The sequence below is a fragment of the Engystomops pustulosus genome, chromosome 2, assembly GCF_040894005.1.
Source record: "Engystomops pustulosus chromosome 2, aEngPut4.maternal, whole genome shotgun sequence".
NCBI classification, from domain to species: domain Eukaryota; kingdom Metazoa; phylum Chordata; class Amphibia; order Anura; family Leptodactylidae; genus Engystomops; species Engystomops pustulosus.
The window spans coordinates 117,583,672-117,610,494 of NC_092412.1; the positions used below are offsets into that span (position 1 = coordinate 117,583,672).

The window sequence follows — 26,823 nt, forward strand, 5'->3', positions numbered from 1 at the left end:
TGACCACTTTGCACCCTTCCCTACCCACTTGGCATACTGGTGTACAAAGCATGATAAATTCCACCCAAGTATTCATACTTCTTGAACTTTTCCTCATTTTAAACTTGTAGCCACAAACTTAAAAGCATTTTATTAATGTTTAATGTGATAGAGCAACACAATGTATCAAGTATTTATTTACAGAATAACCAATCAATTATTTGTTACATGTATATACAGAAAGTGACATCCTAATATTGCAAAGAGAAAGCCCTTTTATAACCATGTATTTGGTACAGTTTAGTTGTATTTGTGAGCTGAATGAGTTAACAGAATAGACCTGCACCGGAGGCTGGTCCTCTGCCAACAGAGTTCCCTTCTTTGTTTTACACTGAGTTAGTGTGTGCCCTCCGCCCTTATAAGGTAAACACTGAAGCAAGTTTATGCAGAGGCCTTTCTACCTGGCCTTATGCCAACATCCTACAGAGAAGACATTTTGACCACAGACATAAAACTTTCTGACGTCTTACACATATCTCCACACATTCTTTTGTTTCTTGGTTAAATGCAAATGTAGGAGAGTAAAATAAAGTCTAGTATTGGACAGAAATGTGTACACGAGGGCCACCAAAACATCAAGCTCATAAAAAAAATATAATAATGTGATATGACTTGTAATAATTCTACTAACAGAAACAATGAACCAAGGCTGCTAGACATCCACAACAGCTATTTTATATTAGGATTAGTAGTTGCTAAGATATACACTATATACAACACTAGGATTTTTGTACATATCAATACGTATACATGTAGAGTGTATCCGACATCAGGGTCAGAGGTGGTGGACCCAGTGAACCACTGCAAGCGATGACCTAAACCGAAACCTAGGAAGAGAATCAAGGAATTGAGGTCAGGAATGTAGCAGAAGGTCACCACGGATAGTACTCAGGAATCGCAACAGGAAAGCTTTCTCTAAGGCTATGAAGCACAAAGAGCCAGCAGGGTTCCTAGGAAGAGGCTGGCTACTTATCAGGTCAGGTGCAGAATCCTAAGGCAGAGATGGAGTCACAGACAGGCAGCACAGATCAAAGTTGGAGACTAAGGTCACAACGGGAAATCACTATAAACGCACAAGACATAGGGTTCAAGCTGTTTCTAACGCACAAGGCTCAAAGATCCGTTAGGGGACACAGGAAGTGGCTGGCAATTTATATGTGCAGATGGCTGGCCAGTGCCAATTATCGGCTCCCTGGCCCTTCAAATCTTATGGAGCATGGGCACTAGAAGGCGGGGACGCGCAAGCCGGAGTGCAGCAACCGCCGCTGGAGCCAGGGTAGGTAAGTGAGGCTGCACACACGATCCAGGGGCACAGGGAGTCACACGGTGCGCCTTTGACCCAGAACATGGGTCACAGGTGCACCCGTGACAAAATGCATGCTTACAATGATGGGGTATGAATGTAACCTAACCATGGGTTTCCTTTTATTGTTGCAATAATTGTAACTCATCCTTCTAAGGCCTTATAACTACTGCCAGTTCTTGAAATACTATATATTACAGATGAACACTTTTCAATATTTGTTGAGTTCTTAAAAAACTAAAGCTTTGGTTGCTTCTCTTTCAATATATTATAGTATATTATAAAATTCAGTTAGATAACATTTGACATCATTTTTTCAGATGATATAGATTCTAGCTACTGCACATCCTTTGGTTTGACTTATTTAAACAGTAGAATCTCCCCTGTAATATGATATAAGGATTGTGTATGGATGCTTCACATAACTGGAGATATTCACTCTTAAAGTTACAATTGGAAAACGCGGAAAGCTTGGACGTAAAAATCTACAAAGGCAGAATCTGGCACGGGAGAGACAGAGTCACAACACGGTGCGGCACCGCAATTATCAAACCAAGGCAGGGCCAGTGCTACCACTGAACTACTTCTAGCGTGTTTACATGAACATGGGCATTATCTCTAGAAAATATATAAAATAATTTAAAAGGTTTTTTTTTCACTACAGTTGGCCACTGTCATGGCGTTTATTAACGCCCTTTATGCACTGGGCATGTGCAAATAGGACATATTTAGACTTATGGCAGTGAAGCGGTTAATATTTAATTGATAATAGATTTCCATTGTCCTTGGTCATAAATTATCCTATTTCTCTCTGTAGCACAGGTAGCATGTTTATGCCATGAACTAAACACAGGTTACATATTTGTTCATTGAAGCTATGCTACTGCTATTTGGTAAATATTTACCTATTCGACAGCTCTGGAAATCCATGAATAATATCTATAATCCTGCCATTAGTGTTTACCTATATTTATCCAGGGAACTCCCAGCAGTTAAACATTAACAGTGCTCTCCAGTCGTCTCAGAAACCTCCTAGACAATAATAATATGTGTCCTGCAGATTTATGTTCTTGCCGACTCCGTTGGGCATTGAAGCACACAAAAACAACTGGCGTTGTTGGGTTTAACAAACAATCACTAGCTTCAAATGATAACCATGTAAAGGATACATTGCAGATATTACTAATAGTAACTGTACACAGAGACCGCACAAGCTGGTAAACGTTGCAATACAAACTAAAAGAAACATCAAGCCCAAGATGTACATATGTATTCATAAAAATGATGGTTGTACTGTGGTGAACTCAACGTAACCATGTCAAATATAGGATACCATTCATTCACTGGTTGTAGTTCAGCTACATTCTATTACAGACAGTCCCCTACTTAAGGGCACCCCTAGTTACAGACTGAGCTCTCTGCCCAATGTGACCTCTATGGATGGTTTATGTTAGTCCCAGGCTGCAAATGACATTTAATTGATAATCCTTGTTCCCATTACAGCAAAACATTTTGAATATCCAATTGTCACTGGGACAGAAAAAAAACCAAAAAAACAACAACAACCTATCTTGTACGTAACCCGGGGACTACCTATACTTGTTTTTTCAATCATTACATTTAATACAGATATCCAGGTAATTCTGAGGGACCTGTCTACCTACAACACAGTCATGTTTTCTGCATTTTAATCCCTTACCGAGGAGATTTGCACATTGTAATACAGGATGTGTAAAATCCCCATATACTTCCATACAGTAGTATGGCAATAAATGGTAGGATTAATCGGGCAACCTAGGGTTAAAGTACCCTAGGGGGTCTGAAATATTTACAAAAAATTAAATAAAAAACCCTAAAAACTTAAATCACCCCCCTTTCCCTAGAACTGATATACACTCACCGGCCACTTTATTAGGTACACCTGTCCAACTGCTCGTTAACACTTAATTTCTAATCAGCCAATCACATGGCGGCAACTCAGTGCATTTAGGCATGTAGACATGGTCAAGACAATCTCCTGCAGTTCAAACCGAGCATCAGTATGGGGAAGAAAGGTGATTTGAGTGCCTTTGAACATGGCATGGTTGTTGGTGCCAGAAGGGCTGGTCTGAGTATTTCAGAAACTGCTGATCTACTGGGATTTTCACGCACAACCATCTCCAGTGTTTACAGAGAATGGTCCGAAAGAGAAAAAACATCCAGTGAGCGGCAGTTCTGTGGGCGGAAATACCTTGTTGATGCCAGAGGTCAGAGGAGAATGGGCAGATTGTTTTAAGCTGATAGAAAGGCAAGTGACTCAAATCACCACCCATTACAACCAAGGTAGGCAGAAGAGCATCTCTGAACGCACAGTACGTTGAACTTTTAAGGCAGATGGGCTACAGCAGCAGAAGACCACACCGGGTGCCACTCCTTTCAGCTAAGAACAGGAAACTGAGGCTACAATTTGCACAAGCTCATCGAAATTGGACAGTAGAAGATTGGAAAAAACGTTGCCTGGTCTGATGAGTCTCGATTTCTGCTGCGACATTCGGATGGTAGGGTCAGAATTTGGCGTCAACAACATGAAAGCATGGATCCATCCTGCCTTGTATCAACGGTTCAGGCTGGTGGTGGTGGTGTCATGGTGTGGGGAATATTTTCTTGGCACTCTTTGGGCCCCTTGGTACCAATTGAGCATCGTTGCAAAGCCACAGCCTACCTGAGTATTGTTGCTGACCATGTCCATCCCTTTATGACCACAATGTACCCAACATCTGATGGCTACTTTCAGCAGGATAATGCGCCATGTCATAAAGCTGGAATCATCTCAGACTGGTTTCTTGAACATGACAATGAGTTCACTGTACTCAAATGGCCTCCACAGTCACCAGATCTCAATCCAATAGAGCATCTTTGGGATGTGGTGGAACGGGAGATTCGCATCATGGATGTGCAGCCGACAAATCTGCGGCAACTGTGTGATGCCATCATGTCAATATGGACCAAAATCTCTGAGGAATGCTTCCAGCATCTTGTTGAATCTAAGCCACGAAGAATTGAGGCAGTTCTGAAGGCAAAAGGGGGTAGAACCCGTTGCTAGCATGGTGTACCTAATAAAGTGGCTGGTGAGTGTATATATACAGTATGTATATAATATATATATATACACATACATACATACATACAATGTAAAAATCAAGTACCATATGTTAAGTATTGCCGCGTCCAAAATTGTCTGATATATCAAAATATAATAACCGGTTTTTAATCCCGTAACGGAAAATAGTGCCAATACCACTTTTTTGCCATTTTGAAAAATATAAAAAAATTCAATGAAAAGTGATCAAAAAGTCGAACAGTCCTAAAAATGGTAGCATTTAAAATGTCATCAAAAGTCACAACAAAATGACAACACCCACAACTCTGTAAACTGAAGGATGAAAAAGTTATTAGCGCCAGAAGATGGCAAAATTAAGATTTTTTTTTTTGTACAGGAGGTTTTAATTTTTTGTAAATGTATGAAACATTATAAAAGCTATATCAATTTGGTATCCTCGTGATGGCAAAAAATGTAAGTAAATGTGTAATTTGGGGCACTTGGTGAAAGATGTAAAATCTAAGCCCACAAGAAAACGGCGCAAATACATTTTCCACCAATTTTACTACATTTGGAATTTTTTTCCCTCTTCCCAGTGCACGGCATGGAATATTAAAGGACACCTGTCATCAGGTCTCTGCCACTAGTCCTGTCACCTCTACCTGTTGGAGCAGCTCACAAGGATCCCATCCCAGCCTTTATCTAGTTATTTCATACATTATTCATTGTAAAATCATCTATTCTTTATTATGTAAATGAGGCTGGTCACATGGTCAGAGGCAGTGATGTCACCCCTGTTACCCCTCCCCTCTCCTCCCCCTGCTCATGTCTGTGTGTAATGTATAGTAAAGCATTGCTAGTGTGAGTGCTGCATGTGCTGACATGCTGCATCCTCCTAATATACAGGTGAGAGACACAGACATCAGCTACACATGAATCTGACATGTTCTGCTATAACATGGCTGCCTGGAGCTGCTGTATCTCTCCTATACACACACACATGCACACACAGGCTGCAGCGGGCGCCAGCACCAGGAAGCACATCATTATACAGTCTCACACCATTATACAGGCTGTCAGTCATGCACTGGGGGTGTGGCTGTGCCTCCCACTCATGAATAGAGTGGACAGCTTGAATATGCTAATGCTTAATTGGACATTTCACAGGTCATTTGCATACAGCTTTAGGACCTCTTTACTTAGGTTTACAGGCATGTAGAGGGACAATGAAGGGATAGGGGCAATGCTCTCTAATGGCAGTTTATGAAAATATATTTAGCTTAGGGGGGTTATTTTGCATGACGGGTTCTCTTTAAATACCGTCACTATGCAGTGCAATTTGTTTATGAAGAAAACAAACCCTCATACGGCTCCTGGCATGGAAAAATAAAACGTTTTTGAAGGTGATGAGTGAAAAATGAAAATGCAAAAACCAAAAAGGGTCTGGTCCTTAAGGGGTTAACTGATGTGTACACATTGTACTTATATACGATTGTGTGCCATTTATCCACCATAATGAGGCAGATTTATCAAGTGTCTGAAAGTCAGAATATTTCCAGTTGCCCATAGCAACCAATCACAGCTCAGCTTTCATTTAACCAGAGCTCATGAATATTTTAAAGGGGAGCTGTGATTGGTTGCCATGGGCAACTGGAAAATTCTGACTTTTAGACACTTGATAAATCTGCCCCAATGTGTTGTCCGATTGTCTGAATATGCATACTTGGTTGTAATAATTTCCTTTTTTGAACATTCCCAAATCCTGGCAAACGGCACGGTGGTGCATGTCTACTGCCTGGCCGTTCTCATCGGGAGGCAAAAATAAAGCAGAGGTGTCATCTTTATGAATTATGGTGCATTCAATATTTCCAAACACTGCTTGATACTTATTATTTAATTTAATATCTGCTATGCATTGCACTGAGATCATTATTCATTGTTATCAGGGCGCTAAATAAAAATCTCTATCGTGCTGTTTATTTCTAGAAAAGGAATCTGAGTTATCAAACCCTAGCTAAAAAAGGAGCGTTTTTTTTTCTAAACCGTTTTTATTTTGCGACTGTAAATTTTATGATTTTAATCTGCTATCTTGTCTGAGATGGTGTTGACAGCATTTATAAAAATGCTTTACAGTTACCACAGGGACCATAGTGTATAGATGTTTATTGACTTACATGGAAGAATCTTGAGGGCACCTTCTGTGACCTGTGCGGAGGTCATTGAGCAGGAAATAGTGTGAATAATGGTTAAGCACTAAATCCAGTGTTCACTGTCACCTCGCTTTATTGTAATTAAAGGGAACCTGTCACCGCTGTTTGAAAAAATTAAGTTGTGGGCAGGTTCCCATAGAGCCCTATAGCATAAGGGCAACCTTTCTTCACCTAATAAAATCTCTGCTCAGAAAAAGGAAAAAAATGAACTGTGATTCTTTGCCTGGTATCCAGGCAGAGAATCTAGCAGTCGTGGTGGGCGTATACATATGTGTGAGTCTGGCGGCTTGCTCTCACCTCCATAGAAAATCCACACCTCCTTTTTACGTCATCTGGCTGTCTGGGCTGAATTATCACACATATGCCTATGGCTGCCATGCACCATAAGTGTTGGCTCATGCATGGCTTTACTGCTTAGCTTTGCTTCCTGCTTAGTAGGAAGGTGATAATTCAGCCCAGACAGCCGGATGACGTAGGGAAAGGAGGTGTAGATTTTCTATGGAGGTGAGAGCAAGCCGCCAGACTCACACACATGTATACGCCCACCACAACTCGCTAGATTCTCTGCCTGGATACCAGGCAAAGAATCACAGTTCATTTTTTTCCTTTTTCTGAGCAGAGATTTTATTAGGTGAAGAAAGGTTGCCCTTATGCTCTATGGGAACCTGCCCACAACCAGCAGTGACAGGTTCCCTTTAAGTCTCAGATGATAATGAGACAGTGCTCAGAAATCATCTCTAAAGAACAAGAAGAGAAGTTTCAGAATTAACAGGGGTTTTCAAGACCATTTCATAAAGAGACTTTGCCATTAAAGGGCAACACTACATGTATGTGGAGACTTAAAGTTATTCATGCTCCACTGGGGATTCTGGAAAATGAAACATGTGTATACATTTCAGGGTAAGATAAGTAAAACTTCGTCTCTTGCCCCCTTTTACAAATTTTGCATACAGTCTTCTTATCTCTGCCGGCATTACAATGAAAAGAGATGACACCCATTTCCAGGTGCTCCAGATGCCCCCGAATAAGGGAAGAAGATTGTTTCCATAGCAGAATCCCGGCTGCCCAATCACAGTATACGTTATATCCTACCTCCGTTTGATCAAAAGTAAAAAAAAAATTATAAGAAAGAAACAGGCCCGCCACTTTTCGATGAAAATATCTTAATAAAGAATAAAAAGCACAAAAAAACCCACATATTTGGTATATCCTCATCTGTGACAATTTAAATGCATTAAAAATAGAAAAAAACTTGGTGAAAAAGATGATCGGACAACAAATATTTTAAAAAGTGATCAAAAAATGCAAGTGCTCTAAGATTGGTCCCAAAAGATATCAGTTTTTGCAAAAAAGGAGCCCTGAACCAGCTCTGTCAACAGAAAAATAAAGAATGTATGCCTCTGAAAAGATTGTGATGCTAAAATTAGATTTTCCCAAATTTTTATATTGTTCTGTGAAATAAAATAAAATAAAATGAAAAAAAATAAAATAAAATAAAATGAAACAAAATAAAAAAAACTTAGTGACCCATTGAGATAACATCCACCCAAAGAAAGAGTTAATAAAAACCTCATCAATAAGCTACAGACACCCCAAAATGAAGTATCTCATCACCAAAAAGTGCATCACTTTATGCCAAATATAAGCCCTCATAATTCCAGACAATGCAAATCAGCATTATGATGGTGGTATTGGCACACTCAGGACAAAAATTGGGTAATTTATGAGTTTTACTAACATTTAGGTCTCTCAAAGTCACTTAAAAACTGAAATGGTCCCTCAAAACAAGTCTTGTTGATTTTGAAAATCAATGAGAGGATTCTCAACCAAATCATGGCAACACAAAGCAGGTATTTGGTAAATATGTGTTATTAAGTTATTCAGGTGTTATGACTATCAGTCTGGAAAGTAGAAAACTTCAGAATTTGAACTAACATGAAGTGCAATGTGTTATGAGAAAACAATCTGAGAATTACCTGGATATACTAAAGCATACCAAAGTTATAGTAAATTATTGTGGCATGTCAGATTATAGAAGTAAGGTCATGTCAGGAAGGCGAAAACTGGATTCGGCAGCAAGGAGATAGATGACAAAGTCTCCTTAAGGAGTCTCTCACTTAGCCAAAGCAGTTTCCTATACTGTGCTGAAGGGATACAAACGCATCAAAACAGTGCAGTTCACAGTTGGGAATCTGTTCTTAGAAACAACTTTTATCTGGCATCACACCTTCAGATTTTCTGACAAAAACATGCTAAGGGGTAGATTTAAAAGTTCGCTAAGAGGCAAGTTTTTCTTTATCCCATCATGGAAAATTAATTTGATTATTTAATTTCTGTTTGTTCAGAGATATATACAATCTAAAGAATAATGGGATTTTCAAATGGAAAAAAATCAAGCTGGATCACTCTGTAGCTTGATCATAGGCTTCAGAAAGAATACACTGTATACAGTATTCAGGGCACAAGGTAAAGCTGCTATAAAAGTTGGATTCTGGCAGTTTTTGTAAAACCTTTTCAGCCTCTCAAAGCAAATGAATGGAATAATGAGAGTGAAAATGGAAACTATTTCATAATTATCACCCTGGCTTTCAGGTCGCTTACATGATTTATAACGAGGATTACTTTGGTTTTAACACCCAGGCTTAACCTAAAGGCTCAAAAGGTCACTTTTCTTCTAAAGTCCGTTGAGGAATTGCAGCTCCTGCTCCAGTTAATGGATGAAATTGTACATGCTGTTAAACAAGAAAGCAGATTTCCTATAATCTATGTTTAGAAATGATGTCATTAGAGTGTCTTAGTAATAGCTGCATGTTCATAGCACTGCAGGTTACTAGCTAGTCATCACTAATACTCAAATGGTACATCATTATGCCTATGAGAAAAAAAGTGGTGTGAAGATACTTGAAAGAGCAACAAAAAGAAAGACAGAATATCAGAGAAAGAAATAGAGAGGGATGCATAAGCTTGGAAATGGTATGAATGGACTACTAGATATTACTGTATAAAGTACAAGTATCATTTTCCCCCTCTGACATTACAACACTTAAATTATACAGTAATGTCATAATGTTGCAATTATGACATAGTATAGTTACAGTTAATTCACAAACACACAAAAACGGCATTACAGTAAAAAGATGATGTTCTGGGACTGCATCATATAAGAGGAGATTTATAGTTGCCATTCCTGCAACCTGTTGACAAGTCACCTTTTAATACATTTTCTTTTGTAAGACTCCTGTATACTTTCTGTATACCATGTGCCAAAAAATCTTTTCAGTATTGCTGGATTATTGTACACATACAATAACAATGATATCTTAAATAGACCAGGTTTCCTTTTGCTTCAATGATGGAAACTAGGGTTGTCTACAGCATGCAATAGTTTATGTCCTTTTCCCCACAGACTAAAATGGTGTCGTTCATGAGCCGGCAGTATAGCATAAACTGAGCATCCAGTGGCATTTCCATGCAGGTCTCTCATTTGCTCATAACCGAAAAGGTTCATATGATTAGCCAGTTGTAAATAGGCCACCAAAATGTTCCATGTCAGTTGCAAATGTGTCTACCTTATTCCTGAAATGTTCCCAGCCAACTACATATTAGAATTTACCAAGTGAGCTGGAAAACACTGTGTTCAACGACTAGGTGAGTTTAGGCAAAAACTAAAACTATAAATGTGTTAACAAAATATTAGAAAACTAATTGAAACCAAAGACAGTACAACACAACTTTACGCAAGGTAAAATCATATGTTAGTTTCCAAGAAACAATGGCTATAATGATGCGAGCTTCTGAATGAGCATAAGCTACAGTAAAATATCCTGTCCCTGGTTATGCCAAGTAAGTAAACTGTAATCTTTTTGAAAGTTGTAGGAAAATGACAATATTAGATTTAGGCACAACTCATGTGAGGAGTACATGAGAGTGAAAGTGTTACAGTAAAATAGATGAACATAAATGTGTGATACTATTTTCCTATAAAAAGAAATGAAAGATTTACTTACCCTGGACACAGACATCTGATTGGTTGTCAATGTACCAGTTTTGTCTGAGCAGATGACCGATGTGCACCCAAGAGTCTCAACAGATGGAAGACTTCTCACAATAGCATTCTTTTTAGCCATTCTACGTGTACCAAGGGCCAGACAAGTAGTAATAACAGCTGGTAGGCCTTCAGGAATGGCAGCTACTGCTAAGGCCACAGCAATCTTAAAGTAGTAAATAGCTCCACGGAACCAAGAGCCTCCATGGACAGGATCATTAAAGTGGCCAATGTTAATGACCCAAACAGCCACACAGACCAATGAGATGACTTTAGAAAGCTGCTGTCCAAATTCATCCAGCTTCTGTTGTAGTGGGGTTTTCTCTGGCTCTGTAGCGACCATCTGGTTTCTGATCTTCCCAATTTCTGTGAAGACACCTGTTGCGATGACTACTCCAACAGCTTTACCTGCAGCAATATTTGTTCCCTAAAATAATATGTTATATTGTTTAGAAACAAGTCAAATAATTCAATGAAACATAAACTATACTTTACAATTTTTTCCCTAAATTTTGGTATGTGCTCTATGTCTTTCCAATTCTGAACAAATTATAGAGGCAAAGAACAGTGCCTTGGAGTGGAACAGAACAACGGCACACTGTAAGTCTATTGGAACTACACACTCCACTATGAAGTTACTAGATATTATCCTTACAATACATATCACAAAAAGGCTATAAACACACAAACATGGTTTTTGGCTGTGCGAAAGCTATTGTTTTGATTGCTAGCACAAGTCCCCATGTATTTCTATGTACTCATACACACAGCATCCACGGTTTCCGCAGCTCTTTGCATGAGCTGACTTTTTGAGTTTATTTCTATTGTCATCAGACTGTAGCAAACCTCAAATGCTGATGACAGGCTGCAAACAACCACAGACTCATTGTTTGTGTCCCGATCTTGCACAAGTAGTCTAAGTCTGTGCAAAATTTAGCAGTGAATTAAACCTTTACATTATAAGAATTAATATTTATGACAGACAGAGTTATAATATACTGTGGCAGGGTGGTTGCCACTAGAGAAGCTTTTGGGCATAAAATGTGCATTTTGCCTTATGAAAAGCTGAGTAGAAGACAGACCTGGAAAAGTTGGGTCTGTCTAATTAAGTTGATTAGTTTTCAGCTGGAGGGGCTGCACTAATACATGGGGCAGACTTCACACTGGGCTCCACCCTGGGGAAGAGACAGGCTACGGCAAAGGCCTGTGGAGCGGTGGCAGTGAACTGTTACTGTGTTTTTGGGGTGGCTGGCAGTAGGCCAGCACCTGGTGAGGTAGGGAACCTCGATGTATAGTAAGTGCCGGAGAGGCTTAGGTATTATTTTTATGTTTTGAGTTTGTGTACTGCCAAATAAAGCTGGCTGAGGCCAGTTTTAACCTTACTCACATTGTGTGAATTCCCTGTGTGTGCTGGTCGTCTGCTTAGGAGACGACGATCCCCGGAGCTAATCCCTTACATATGGTGGCGGTATGCTGTGGCATGGAAATCAGCACACACAGCGAGATTTAAAGGGCCAGTAACCCTCATGTGAGAGACTGTTGTTCCTGCTGCTGGAGGCGCTGTGGTCACGGGAAGATTTGTCTTGGTGTGAGAGATATACAGAGACTGCTTGTTTGCTGTGGGAGTAATCACCATGGGTCCGATGGATGAGTTCCAGAGACGCTGCCGGCAGATGATGTGGGAGGACCTTGGAATGCCAGAAGCCATTCGGGTTATGGAGACCCCAAATGCCAAGCCGAGCGGATCCCAGCCGATGGTTCGAGATGTCTGTGATCGGTCTGCAGTTCCTGAGGAGAGGTTGCTATGTGCCGTTGCCGGGGGCAACCGACGGGAGCAGCCTTGCAGATGTCTACGGATGAACCGTTGTGTGGCGGAATGTCCTGCGGCCAAGTGGCCACGTGTTGCAGCAGCGCAAAGATGTGGTTGCTAGGGGCAACCAACGGCGACAGCATGCGGCTGTGCCATGTGAGGTCAGTGCACCTCATTGTCCTCTGGTCAGGAGACCAGAGAAGTTGCCAGTCAAGACCTGTGAGATGATAGTGGGTGGAATCCCGCTGATGGTGGAACTGGACTGTTCTCAGGATGTCTCCAGAGTTAAACCGGACATCTTATTGTTCCTGAAGTAACAGCCAGGGAAGGGTAAGACTGTCTGGATTGACTTTGAAAGTGATATTGCGATTGTGACACATAAGCTGTAGATTTGTGCAGATCTGGAGGTGGAGTTCATCCTGGGGAAAAACCTCCCTTTTTTCTGGGACTTGTGGGAAAGTATTCCAAGTAGTGGGAATAGCTGCTTTTCCTGGGAGACCCCTCTGACATCGGGTACAGTCCCAATCTCCCCAAAGGACGATCTGGAGAAGTCTCAGCGACCTGAGGTGATGGTGGGTGGAGTCTCAACAGGTTGCAGTCTGAAGGAGACTCTGCCACTGAGACTGATAAAGTCTGATGGACTATGTGATGATGATAATATTTGTGATGCCTTAATTTCTGAAGTTAAACCAGAAAAGTGTAATGTTGTGCATAATCTGCCTCTAACCTGTGATTATAGTGTTAACTGTGATTATATGACACTACCTGTAACATGTAACAATTCTGCAATGCCGATAACATCTGATAGCGTCACAATGTTTGTTCAGAATTATGCAGAGTGTGAACTAGGTGCAGCCCTAGATACTGAGAGAGTTAGCTCAGAGGTGCCCCTAGAGGTTGTGAATTGTAATGACACAGGTAGCGAGCCTGAGATGTGTAATGTAGCTAATGGCAGTTCAGATAGGGATACCGCCATAGCAAGGGCAGGTGAAGATAATGAGATCCTGATTGTTGGTGGTTTCCCTTCAGCCCAGAGTTACACAAACAGTGAGTGTGAACAGAGCCCTAGAGAAGCAGCTACTCGCTCAGAACCTGCAGGAGGTGAGGATAGCCTGTGTCAGTCACCTGGGGAGGAGTCTCACATCAGTGTTCAGGAAATGTCAGGGGGAAACCAGACATCTGATACACCTGAGGCTTCTGAGGAGATTGATGTACTGAGTTCGTGTGTGAACAAGGCCAGAAGAAGCATCAATAAACTGAAGCGTCATGTGAATACTGGTTTGCGGAATAACTGGTATAAATGCTACAATTGTCACGTGTCTTATAGAAGAAAAGATGACCTAAAGAGACATATATTACAGAAACATGAGTTGAAGATTGATATCTCGTACTGTCCTTTCTGTGATACAGTGTTTGCAAAGAAAAGTGAATGGGAGGTTCACATGTGTACGTGTTCGGGGAACAAAAGAAAGTGCCAAAATGGTGATGCCGACCTCCAGGTGTGTTCTGTCGTGATGTGGCACCAGAAGTGTCCTAGGAAGGAGACCAGGCGTAAACCAGACCCCTGTACACCTGCTGATGAACCGCAGAATACGCATGATGGCGTGCTGACTGAAATTGTGTGTGAACAGGGTGGAAGCGCCACTCTTAATCATACACCTACGGATGAGGGGACCCCAGATCCCCAGAAGGTGGTGGAACATGTGATGCACCAGCCCTTTGGTAGTTCTGCCTGCAGTGTGGTGAGTGCAGTCTACAACTCTGTGAGGGAAGGTCGCCCATGCATCCGCAGTGATCGTGATGTTGCTGAGAAGGAGGAGAAGCCCTTGACTGACGTTACAATGACTGGATCAAGGCCTCTCATAGGCATTCTGGAGCCAGCGGTTGCCACAAGTAATGACTTTGCTCGCAAAGGTTTGGGGAAACAGGAGTCCAACCTGGCTTTTCTTCAGCAGCCAACTGGAAAAGCCGTATTGAAGACAAATACAGTGACTGGTGCCCGAGACACTGTTACAGGTGCGACGTCCGATATATTGGGCTGGGAAGCTGGTGCAGTACAAGGCGGTGTGGGTGTGACTAAGTCTGTAGTCTCAACCGTGATGGCCACCCAAGTGGGATCGCTTATAACCAGTAGTCTGAATACAGTCTTGGGAAAATCCGAAGAATGGGTTAATGGTTACCCCCCGAAGACAGGTGAAGAGCTGTCTCAGCCTGCTGAACCTGTGGAGAAGGTTGAAGTGGCGCCAAGTCTACAACAAAGGGACCAGCAGAGTTGCTGTGTACGTGTGGAAGCTCTGTCGTCTCGTCTCTGTCATAGTGCATGCCAGCATTCTCTGGGCAAGTGGAGGAATACCCAGATGGGCCCTACAGAGACTCCAGCACAGCTGCACCCAACGGTAGATCTGCCTGATCATCTGAAGAGCGAAAGTGAAGATGGTCTGGATGGTGAGAAGTGCCTTGAAGATATACCGGGTGATGAGGATGTGAGGAGACGGTGTCTGATATAATGTCAACAGAGCCCTCGAAATTCCTACACAGGAAAGACTCGGTGAAGACTGAGGTGTTGGCCAGCAAGGCGTATGAAGGACTGACCGAGGAAGAGGTCAGCCAGGAACCTAGTACAAGCCATGAAGAGCTTAAGGCTGCCATTGTGGAAAGTCCATGCCAGGACTTGGGTCCGAAGTGTTAGCTGGAGGTGATGAGGATGATGCTGATGTTGAGATGAGTTTCACCTACACCGAGAGCGGAGGTTGTGACCTCAGAGGTAGCAAGCGCACAGCTTTGCAGACATGTGACCAGAAGCTCACCAATGTGAATCGTGCCCTGGTTCTGAACGGTAATGCCCCCTTCAATGACAAAGAAGGTGCTGAAGACTGGAAAACGGGCAAACCCGTGCGTGTCGTGTGCAATGCTAAGGGGAATAAGCACAGTGCATATGCCTCAGTGGATGGTAACCGGTGTGACGGCATCCACAAGGTGATGAAGAGATGGGGCCTAACCATGCCAAGCCCTGAGGGGTATGTGGAGTCTCCAGTAAAAGGCAAGAGAAAGAGGAGAAGAAAATCTATCATTGTTAATAGAGACATGATTGAAGATGATCAGTTGTGTGAAGGAAGAGATGCTGGGACTAATTTTGAGCTGTCTGTGTCTCCTGCAGTTAAGGAAAAAAGATGTCATTTTCCAGATATAGAAGATGTAGTAGATAGTAGGGTCTCTACAGTGCTTCTAGGAACCGTAGGGATTAGACCCCAATATAGGAGCTTTGACCCCGGAGGGAGAATTAAGCTTATTGATCAGGCCTACGGCCTTGATCACAGGGGGAGGATATGTGGCAGGGTGGCTGCCACTAGAGAAGCTTTTGGGCATAAAATGTGCATTTTGCCTTATGAAAAGCTGAGTAGAAGACAGACCTGGAAAAGTTGGGTCTGTCTAATTAAGTTGATTAGTTTTCAGTTGGAGGGGCTGCACTAATACATGGGGCAGACTTCACACTGGGCTCCACCCTGGGGAAGAGACAGGCTACGGCAAAGGCCTGTGGAGCGGTGGCAGTGAACTGTTACTGTGTTTTTGGGGTGGCTGGCAGTAGGCCAGCACCTGGTGAGGTAGGGAACCTCGATGTATAGTAAGTGCCGGAGAGGCTTAGGTATTATTTTTATGTTTTGAGTCTGTGTACTGCCAAATAAAGCTGGCTGAGGCCAGTTTTAACCTTACATTGTGTGAATTCCCAGTGTGTGCTGGTCGTCTGCTTAGGAGACGACGATCCCCGGAGCTAATCCCTTACAATACTTACAGAGAAAAGCATATTCTTTTTGTCCTGATTGACAGCTCTTGGGTCTGGGATTGGATCTGTATGCTTTATCACCGACACAGACTCTCCTGTAGAAAATAAAGTAGCAAATCATTAATACACTCTATTTATCTGTATGGAACTGTAGAAACACATTGTCAGTCCTAACAAGTTGAACAGAATACGAGAATTATGTTTCCCTAGATGGGACAAAGAAAACCCGCACCGCTTTTGTGATCTTGTAAGGCAACCCCCTTAAATATTAAGCATGACTTTCAGAAAGCCTAATGACAAGATGTGGGATTAAAGTGGTTTTCCTTGTACCACATAGGAAAACCTACTTGCATATTTCCAAGAATCCCGTAGAGAGGCATCAATGGCTAGAAGTCTTCAAACGACTGCAAGGAGGCCTTAATGGGCAATTTCTCTGAAAGGAGAACTCTAACTCCCAAAACAGCAGCATGCATGTTGGTCTACCATTTAATTCATACAACTGATTGCAGAAATCTGGTTGGACCCCCATGATCAGGAACTTGTCACTTAACCTTGGTACACCAATTAGTCTCAGCATAAAACACATTAATAATTCTAAATTGATTTACCATTTAAAGGTAACCTGTAATCAGAAATTGACCTAATAAACCACTACCAGTATGTTGTAATGCAGCTGAACAGCTTCCAGATCATGTTTCAACCACGGCCCAGCTTAGTGAAATTATCCAGAAAATCAACTTTGGAGTAAGATGTTAACTGGTTGAATAAAGTCGGAGTTTAACACTCATGTGCCTGACTTCAGTAGATCTGGTCAACGATATCCCTAGATGCATGAATTCTGAGGCAGGGTAAGCTTGCCTGCCGAGTTAAACTCCCTGCCTACTTGACTTCATGAAACTAATTTACATCTAACTTCAAAGTAGATTTTCTGGATGACGCCACCACACCATGCCATAAAAGAAATAAGAAGCTGCTCAGCTGCTTGACAACATACTGGTAGTGCTGGCCAATGTAAAGTTTTTTCACGTACAACAAGTGGAACCTAATCCTTTCCTGAGTTTTGTCTGCACTACAGCTGGCCACCATTTGACTTCAATATTTACTACCAGCACTTAAAAGGGAATCCATGGTTTCAGATATGACTATGTATCCGTCTGGAAATAAGCCTTTTACTTCTAGATCTGTGTCACACAGATATATATTGATAAACACGCTAAAATGATATGTCTATACAGCAATAATGTATCAATATCAATAATGTTAAGTTCTTACCTGTCAAAATTGACTGATCGACACGTAAAGTTGTGGATCGGATCTCAATAATACGAATGTCAGCAGGAACTTTGTCACCAACTAAAAATAAAAGAGAAGGAATCAAATTATTTTACATAAACATAAAATGTAAATGTACATTAATAGAAACTTTTGTTTTTAAATATATTTGTTAATTTTACTGACAACTACTATGCCTATGTACTATCACACCTAAAAATTGTCACCTAAAAATTTGTGCTTTCTTGGGAGCCAATGGCAGAATGGGTGGTCTGGAAGGTCGTCCAGGCCGCAAGAGGGGTCCATGGCCATCTAAACCCCCATCAGCAGCATGAAACTTCCAAAAGCTATTTGCAGGTCCACATTCTCAGTAAAAATTAACTGTATCGGTATGCTTGAGACACAGGTACAATAGATTGGAGTAACAGCAAAGTGAATATACAACTGCTTGTGACCGACATCCCCCCACAGTTATATAATAGCATCACCCCTCCTGCATCTTTCTGCAAAAACCAGAGTGGAAGAGACTGAGAAAGAAGTTCAGGGATTTCTATCAGTCAAGTCGTTTTTATTGTTTTATTACTGACCACATAGGGCAATGTTTAGAAAAAATTGAGAGAGGGTTGTGTATAAATTTAACTGTCCACTTGGTGCTAATTTAATTATTGGGGGCTCCGTTTATGTCAGAGCTGCATATACATACATTAAAGATGGATTCTTTATATGGGTGAGTCCATATAAATACATTGGTGGGGCTGTATCTTTCTATGTTAGCAAGGAGTAATTTATATGTGGGACTGCACCTTTCTAAGTTAGTGGGGAGGTGATTTGCCTAATTACATTACTGTTTACATTTGTCTAATTAGGAAAATCACCTCTCATCAGCTGTTGTAATGTGTTTAAAAATGCTATGAAAATGCAACATGTGAAAATGGTAGGCAGCCTATAAATGGTCTGAAATGTTCTGAGTAGACTGCGTTTGCCATGCATTTCTTAAAAACCTCATCTGACATACTAAAAAGTGCAACAGCAACAAAGGGCCAGCTCCAGGTTTCAGTAGGCCCCTTTGCAGTGAACTCATGTGGCAGTATTAAACAGTACCCTAAAATAATCCCTTGTTTATCATAGCAAACAGCCCCTCATGGTTATTTTATATACAGTCACCCATTGGTTATTTTATATAAGCCCCCACTCACACCCTATAGATTCATTATGTACAGCCTTATGTGGGCCCCCTGGGCAGCTCTGGGCCCTGGCACTTGCCCAGGTATGCTCAGTGCTGACGCCTGTTGCAACATGTGAAATCTTTCATAGATCTATTTTGTGGTAATTGTATGTGACAATCTTTCAGGGTGACTGCCAGCAATAAGTCGTTAAAACCATCATATAAACCATTACTGTACGGATAACTATGAGAAGTCACAGAAGTCTCTCTTTTGTTCCAGCTCCAGTGAATAAATTCTTCTGTGATAAGGTGTTAATAATATAATATGGCTAAGCTCCTTTTTAGAAGTGTGAACAAAATAAGAAAATATGTTTCTTGTTTTTTTAAAAGCTAAAATGCTTTTCAAATAGAAACTACTTTGTGGAAGTCCAGCCTGTGACCTAAACGTGTGCTTTACAAATGTCTGTATCACCACATTAGGTCTTAGTGTTACCATGATGGGCTACTTCTGACTAGAGTGTGAACTCAATAAGTAGAAGGTTAAAGTTTGCAAGGTTAGTCCTACAGCAGGTCAATGGCAGCAATGAAAAAAATGTGGTTTCCTAGGACGTTAATGCAGAAGTAATCTGCACAGCTAAGCAAAGCTGATTGAAAACAAGAAACCACTTTGCCATACATTTGGGAAAATGCAGGAGGAATACAGGTTGAAATATTGCCTGAATGAGAAATATAGTGTAATACATACAAGACAAGCGACAATACATAAAAGACAAGCTCAAACACTTGGTTTTGTTATACAGGTCCCTTTCATGTGAGTGTCAGGGTGCAGTCACATGGTTCGCCCTGGTCAGTTTTGAAACACATGCGTTTTGCATGTTTACCATGCATTTGGCTGGTTTCAATTAGTTTTTCTTCATTTCTGGAAGTGTCAGCAGCTCATTAACATTTTCACAGCTGCTTACACTACCAGACATGAAGAAAACCTTATTCAAACCAGCCAAATGCATGGTAAATATGTAAAAACGCAACAAGAAAGGTCCAAGAACGCACTGACAGCAACCTCAGTTTGGTCAGTATTTTGCATTAGTATTTGTAAACCAAAACCAGTAGTGTAGACTCCATAAGACAGTTAAATGTAAATGTTTGACTGTTATTTTATATTATTAAAAACATCAGGCCCCAAAGTCTAAATAAACAGGAAAGAGGAGTTCAGGTCAATGGTCAATTCAATTAAACAAAATAAGGGCTGAGACATAAAAAATATGTGATAGTGCTAACAAAGTAAGTACTGTTAGAGGGGGTACAAAGATGTAAAGAAATACCATATACTTGAGTATAAGCCGACCCGAGTATAAGCCGAGACCCCTAATTTTACCACCAAAAACTGGGAAAACCTATTGACTCGAGTATAAGCCGAGGGTGGGAAATACATTGGTCACAGACCCCCCCCCCAGTATATAGCCAGCCAGCCCCCTATAATATACAGCACTGCCCCCAGAAGTATACAGCACTGCTCCCAGTAGTATACAGCCTGCCCCAGCCTGTCCCCAGTAGTATACAACCCTGCCCCCAGTAGTATACAACCCTGCCCCCAGTAGTATACAACCCTGCCCCCAGTAGTATACAACCCTGCCCCCAGTAGTATACAACCCTGCCCCCAGTAGTATACAGCATAGCCCAGAATAAAAAAATAAACTTATATACTCACCCTCCTCTTCTGGCTCCCCGGCTCCTCTTCTGGCTTCCCGGCTGCTCTTCTGGCTTCAGCGTGCTGGGCGGCGTCATTGTTCTTTCCCAGGCGGCGCCTAGTATGACGCACCGCGGCTGACGTCATACTAGGCGCCGCCCGCGAGAAGAACATGGCGGTGCCCAGCACGCTGAAGCAAGAAGAGCAGCCGGGAAGCCAGAAGAGGAGCCGCGATGACATCGGGGGAGCAGTGCTGCGCATCGGGGCCACCGGAGGGTGAGTATATAAGTTTATTATTTTTTTAGTCCATTTTTAATTAATTTTTGGTAGTATTGACTCGTGTATAAGCCGAGGGGATGTTTTTCAGCACATTTTTTGTGCTGAAAAACTCGGCTTATACACGAGTATATACGGTAATAAGACATGTTTAATATAAAGAAATTTAATATGTTCTTGCTTAGCACAGTTGATAGCCGATAGTTGAAGCATCAGGATGGCATGCTGTGGTCATCTGAGCAGAGTTCAATGATCCCGTGGTCCACTTTGTTGAGGAACATAGGCAAGCCATCATTAAAATAAAGGAATATGACTGGTCCTTTATTTTAAAACATAATGAAAAAGAATATATATAAGCAAGTCTACATATTCTGAGGGACTCTTCCAAAGTGTTCAGCTGACTCTTGCCTAAAGAAAACATTAGGTAATAAACACTGTGATTTAAGTGACAGTACAATGTCTGTGCAGTAAAGATGTCAGAAAGCTGGGAAGTTTTCCAAGGAAGTAACAAAGCTGCAAGCATAGGGGTTCCTTTAAAAAAAAAAAAAAAAAAAAATTGCAGGTCCTTACTAGCCACTGAGTCAGGGTGTGTTCACACAAGGCATCTGAAACGCATGCATTTTTCCATGTTCTCATGCGTTTGGCTGGTTTAATACAGTATTGCTTCATTGCTGGAAGTGTAAGCAGCGGTATAAATATTCTCACAGCTGCTTACATTTCCAGCAATTAAAAAAAAGCTTTCAAACCAGCCAAACGCATGGCAATATGAAAAATGCAATTTTCTGCAATGTGTGTAAAATCACATTGCAAATGCCACATGTGACTGCATCCCCAAGAAAGCAGAACTTTTTGGTTTGAGCCCCTATGACAGTGATGGCGAACCTTTTAGAGACTGAGTGCCCAAAATGCAAACCTGACCCACTTATTTATTAAGTGCCAACACAGCAATTCTAGCATTAAATTATTAAAATCTTCTTGTTCCGTGCTATACAACTATATACAGCTTTCAACGGACCGGAGGACACCAAAATCGTTGACAGAAGGTTGGAAAATTCAGATTGCTATTGGAACTTCCCTTGACAACCCAATGAACAGGATGAATTGTGGGGCCAAGAGCAGGAGCTTCAGTGGCTCCAATGATAATCTGACCCTGTCCACACCTTCTCTTCCTGCAGTCTCAGATAGACCCAGGGTGTTTCACGTCCTGGGCTACCTGGGTCTGCAGGAGGATCCCTAAAGTCCTGTTTGGTGAATTGGCAACAGCCCGAGTGCCCACTGAGAGGGCTCAAAGTGCCACCTCTGGCACCCGTGCCGTAGGTTCGCCAACACTGCCTTATGATGTACTGAGGTGGGTTGAGTTAAAGGGGTAGTCAAATAAATCTTTTTGTTTACATAATGGAAAGCTTTACGGCTTTCCAGTATACTATCTGTATCTCTTCCTCATGGTTTTCTAGATCTCTGCTTGCTGTCATTCTATATGAAGCTTTTATATTTCCTTTCAGTGGATAGAAATCTGTCCATGGTCGCACAGGTGCACAGCTTGTTATATCACACAACTTTAATTACCCTCTTCGATGTTAATGAGCCGTGCATCTGCCCAACATCGTATGACCTGGGACAGATTTCTATCCACTGGAAGTAACAATGAAACTTCCTATAGGTTGAAAGCAAGCAGAGATCTAGAAAGCCATGAGAAATTGATACAAAAAGTATACTGTAAAATTATATAACTTTTCATTATACAGATGCATTTGTGAGAAAGGATTCCAAAAAGTATATTAAAATAAAATATAAAACATCATTTGTTAGCAGTTATGGATTTGCAAATCTGCAAACAGTTAGTAGCACCAGGGAACCAGATTTTTACCCCATACTGACAGCCTCGGGTAGGGTATGAAATGTTGTTTGTACACTTCCCTCTTATGTGAAATTCTGACTGTTTACCTTGCAAGTTTAATACACCCCTATCTTCATGTCTATAGTTCCTAGAAACATGCTTTAGCTATCAAATTAAAGTTAAGAATATGTTATTTATCTGAAGGTCATATTCCAAACTATGCCTTTTGCTCCAGTGTATGGCGGCTGCACCACCCATGTCGTAGCGTAAACATCAAGAGGCATACTGTAGTATGGCAGTATGCGGTAGGATCGATCAGACAACCTAGGGTTAAAGTACCCTAGGGAGTCTGAAAAACAGTAAAATTAAAAAAAGTTTAAAAAAAAAATACTAATAATAAAAAAACATAAAAATTCAAATCACCCCCCTTTCCCTAGAAGTGATATAAATATAAATAAACAGTAAAAATCCTAAACACATTAGGTGTCGCCGCTTCCAAAAATGCCTATTCAAAATATTATAAGGTTTTTCACTGCATTTAACCCGTAACGGTAAATAGCGCCCAAAGTCGAAAATGGCACTTTTTGCCATTTTGCAAAAATATAAAAAAAATTCAGCTGCATACACGGAAATATGAAAAAGTTATTAGCGTCAGAACATGGCAAAATCTTAAAAAAAAAAAAAATTGTACAGGAGCTTTTAATTTTTAGAAATGTATAAAAACATTATAAAACCTATACAAATTTGGTATCCCCGTGATTGCACCGACCCAAAGAATTAAGTAGACATGTCATTTGCGGTGCACAGTGAAAGCTGTTAAATCCAAGCCCACAAGAAAGCGATGCAAATGCGGTTTTTCACCATTTTCACAGGATTTGGAATTTTTTTTCCCGCTTCTGAGTACACGGCATGGGATATTTAATACCATCTCTATGAAATGCAATTTGTTATGCAGAAAACAAGCCATCACAAAACTATTTATGTGTAAAAATAAAAAAGTTATGGATTTTTGAAGGTGGGGAGAGAAAAATGGAAATGAAAAAACAAAGAAGGGCCAGGTAGTTAAGGGGTTAATAAATGTGGGCCAATGGCTGCAACGCTGGGAGATAATTTCTGAGTAACGGCAGTAATTGAGCTCTAATTCAAGGCCACTTAAGGATAAGAGAAAAGATGGACACAACTTCCCACAACAGGTGGACACTTTCCATCTGGTAAAAGAAAAATATTAGGTAAAAATATCTCACAACTCTAATTTTTTTAGAATTATATGGCACAACATTTACAATAATATAACCATAAGAGAAACAAAACTGTATATATATATAATTCTATGATATGCTGTGCTTTGTATAAATTATTGCTCCAATTACCTATTTTGAACTATTGATTACAGATTCATTACTCATTTAGTGACTTTCCAACATGTTTCAAATTCCAACAAAGCTCTCATTCTGTACTTTCTATTTGTGTGGTCAGATCACCCTTGGGGTGCTACTGGCAAAACATGTATGGAAAGTACCATGTTTTCCAAAAGGAAAATAAAAAAAATCTCTGGAACAGTATTTAGCAACTTTCCACTGGCATGAGCATACAGCTCAGCAGTACTTTACAGTACAGTATTTTCTTAAAAATAGGATTTCTGCTACTGAAAAAGACAGCTTCAATGTTTTCATTAAAAAAGGCTATGAAGAGAAGAATCTACTTTGTGTTACCTTGATATGTTTTCCCGAATGAATTAAGATTAATGGAATCCATCACTGTGTGTTACCTACCCGAACTAGATGCTGTGTCACATAGGGCTATGCCCACACATAGGGCTGTACCTAAACATGCCTGAGGCAAGCTATAGAGCCGCATTCTCTATGCCGCATCCAATAGTAATGTATCAGGTTATTTTTTAGTAAGTGGGTCCATGTAGTGTTTCATACCCATGCTGACACTATTTTGCAGATCCTACTTTGTAGCAGATAACTGTGCCCCTGATTCTGCTCTCTACCTTGCAGCAGATGGCACTGCTTGAGGTAAGTGGGTCAACTTGTCTCATAGCTGCTGCAACCCTGCCCACACATTCCACCCAATTCTTTGTTTTTACCAAAACTTCTCTTCACAGTTTTACCAAAACTTCACTTAACTAGGAATATGCAAATTAGGCTGATGTGCTCTGGATCTGCATCTTGCTAGAAAGAGGAGTGAAGTAACTGAAAGAGAAGGTGCTGGGAATTGAAAGTGTAGAGCCCTGATATGCTCTGCTAAAGCCCCCTTTAAGCACTTCAGCCTTATTTGCATAAGTATAAAGTGAAGTTTTGGCACGGAAGGATCAGCTAGAAAATATAAACAAAGGCATTTGTGACATTTTTGGGCATAGTTTTCCATAACATAGAAGTTATTTAGGGTTCATTGAGTTCATTGTGGTAACGGATTCCCTTTAACTATGTGAAACCACTATTTACCTCTTTGCGGCTTCCATATGACTATATACATGACAATTGAACATACACTGTACAGATACCACTTGACTTTGTGGCAAGGGCACACTTCAAAAGGCTGTATCTTATAAGCCATAGTACCTAGAAATACAGTTCTAGTATCTAGGAGAATCTTACCTTTAAAGGCAACCTGTCATCAGAAAAATAAGTTTTACTTTACGACAGCTTCCAATAGCCTCTGGCATGTTGATTTAAAAAATGTTGTGCATCTGTATTATTTCAATGCTTTTTAATTACTTCTTTAACATTGTCTGGCTCCCTGCCAGCTATGTGTGGTGAGTCCCAGGGAAGGAGGGTGTAGTTCAAATGAGAATAGCTTGAGACTTTGAGCTGACATAAGCAGGGGGAGGTAGAAGGGGAGGGCGTTAAGAGATTAGGCATTGAGGAGAAGATGACTCATGCCATTTGTACTCCCTCCTCGCCATTTGACCTTCCTCATGATAGATTTCCATATTTAGAGATATCAGGGGATCTATAATGGATATAAGGCATTTACAAAGCCCCATCTTCACTGGTTTTTGTGCTTTTCTGTATCACATGCTTTGCTGGGCAAGATGGGGCAAAGAGCAGGGCAGAGACTATTGTGGAAATCTCCACACAAGACCTTGAAGAAATATCTTCTGGATCTACTAAGTAGATCCGGCAAGCTGTGCTCCAGCAGAGAATTGACAGGCAAACCGCCAATCTTAATAAATTCCCCCATACACTGTTAAAGTAACAGTCGTTAGTGTGACTTATATACAGCTCCCACTCCCAACAGTAACATTAACTGTGGATTACTTGCTGCCTGGCGGACACCAATGAGTGCTTACATCACCGGGGTCTTCGGAATTATTAGTCCGCTTTCGGGTCTCCTGTAATTGTCTGCCCTGCTGGTCTATTGTAATTGTCCATCCTTTGGATCTCCATTATTATTGTCTGCTCTGGGGAGTGTCTCCATTATTATTTTCTGCTTTGAGTATGGTCTCTATTACTTTCTACTCTGGGGGGTTGGGTCTCCAATTTTATTCTCTGCTCTGGGGCTCTCCATTATTCATTATTTTTGTGTGCTATTATTAATTGTATGGTTTGGTCACGTGTTTATTTTCTGATCTGGGGTGTATATTAGTTCCTGTCTGAATACAGTATTTGGTTTCTGGGGTGATATTTTGTGCTATAACATGGAAGGATTTTATGCTATATTTTGGTCATTGGTGCAGTCCATTGAAGTTAAGCAGTATGAAAATGCAGCCCTTAGCTTTAGTCAATATTTCACCATTAATATTGCATTGAAACAAACTAGAAAACAGCTGTTTATAGTTTTATATAAATAGATACAGTACCTGCCACCTCTACAATGTCTCCAGGAACTATGTCTCTTGCTCTGATCCGCTGCACTCCATTCCTATCAGCACGGATTACTTTGCCCATCTCTGGTTCATATTCCTTCAGAGCTTCAATTGCACTCTCTGCATTTCTTTCCTACAAGGATAATATTCATAGTTTTTAAAAATAGTTTTTTTTTTTCAATAAGAGTTGATATCCATTGGATAATTTATATTACAATCGTATGAAAAATAAAAAGAAGGTGCTTAGCATAAGACTGTAATTTCACACTTTACTACCTTCATGGCCCTTATGGACCAGTGGTTTAGTGTCCTGAATCGCCCTGTATGAGTTCCATGGTGGGGGCAGTAAAAAAAAAAAAAAACTTTAAAAAACTTACCTGCTCTGGTGACAGGTTACTTTTAAGGCAATTATTGGCTAACCAGAAAATTATATTTGAAAGAACTGGGAAAAGAACAACTATAATTTCTCTGCGTTTCACTTGTAAACTTGTCTGAAGAAGTTGCA

At 40.9% G+C, this 26,823-nt stretch overlaps 1 protein-coding gene across 1 annotated transcript in view; it reads right to left on the minus strand.

The window, feature by feature from the left end:
- ATP2A3 (ATPase sarcoplasmic/endoplasmic reticulum Ca2+ transporting 3) overlaps nucleotides 1–26,823 on the minus strand; it is a 128,070-nt gene that overhangs the window by 40,961 nt on the left and 60,286 nt on the right. The window contains exons 5-8 of the mRNA XM_072136140.1: nucleotides 26,313–26,451; nucleotides 17,540–17,620; nucleotides 16,277–16,362; nucleotides 10,639–11,103 (exon numbers count right to left, since the gene is read on the minus strand). Of these exons, the coding sequence (XP_071992241.1) occupies nucleotides 10,639–11,103; nucleotides 16,277–16,362; nucleotides 17,540–17,620; nucleotides 26,313–26,451 (771 nt within the window). The remainder of the gene's footprint in view (nucleotides 1–10,638; nucleotides 11,104–16,276; nucleotides 16,363–17,539; nucleotides 17,621–26,312; nucleotides 26,452–26,823) is intronic.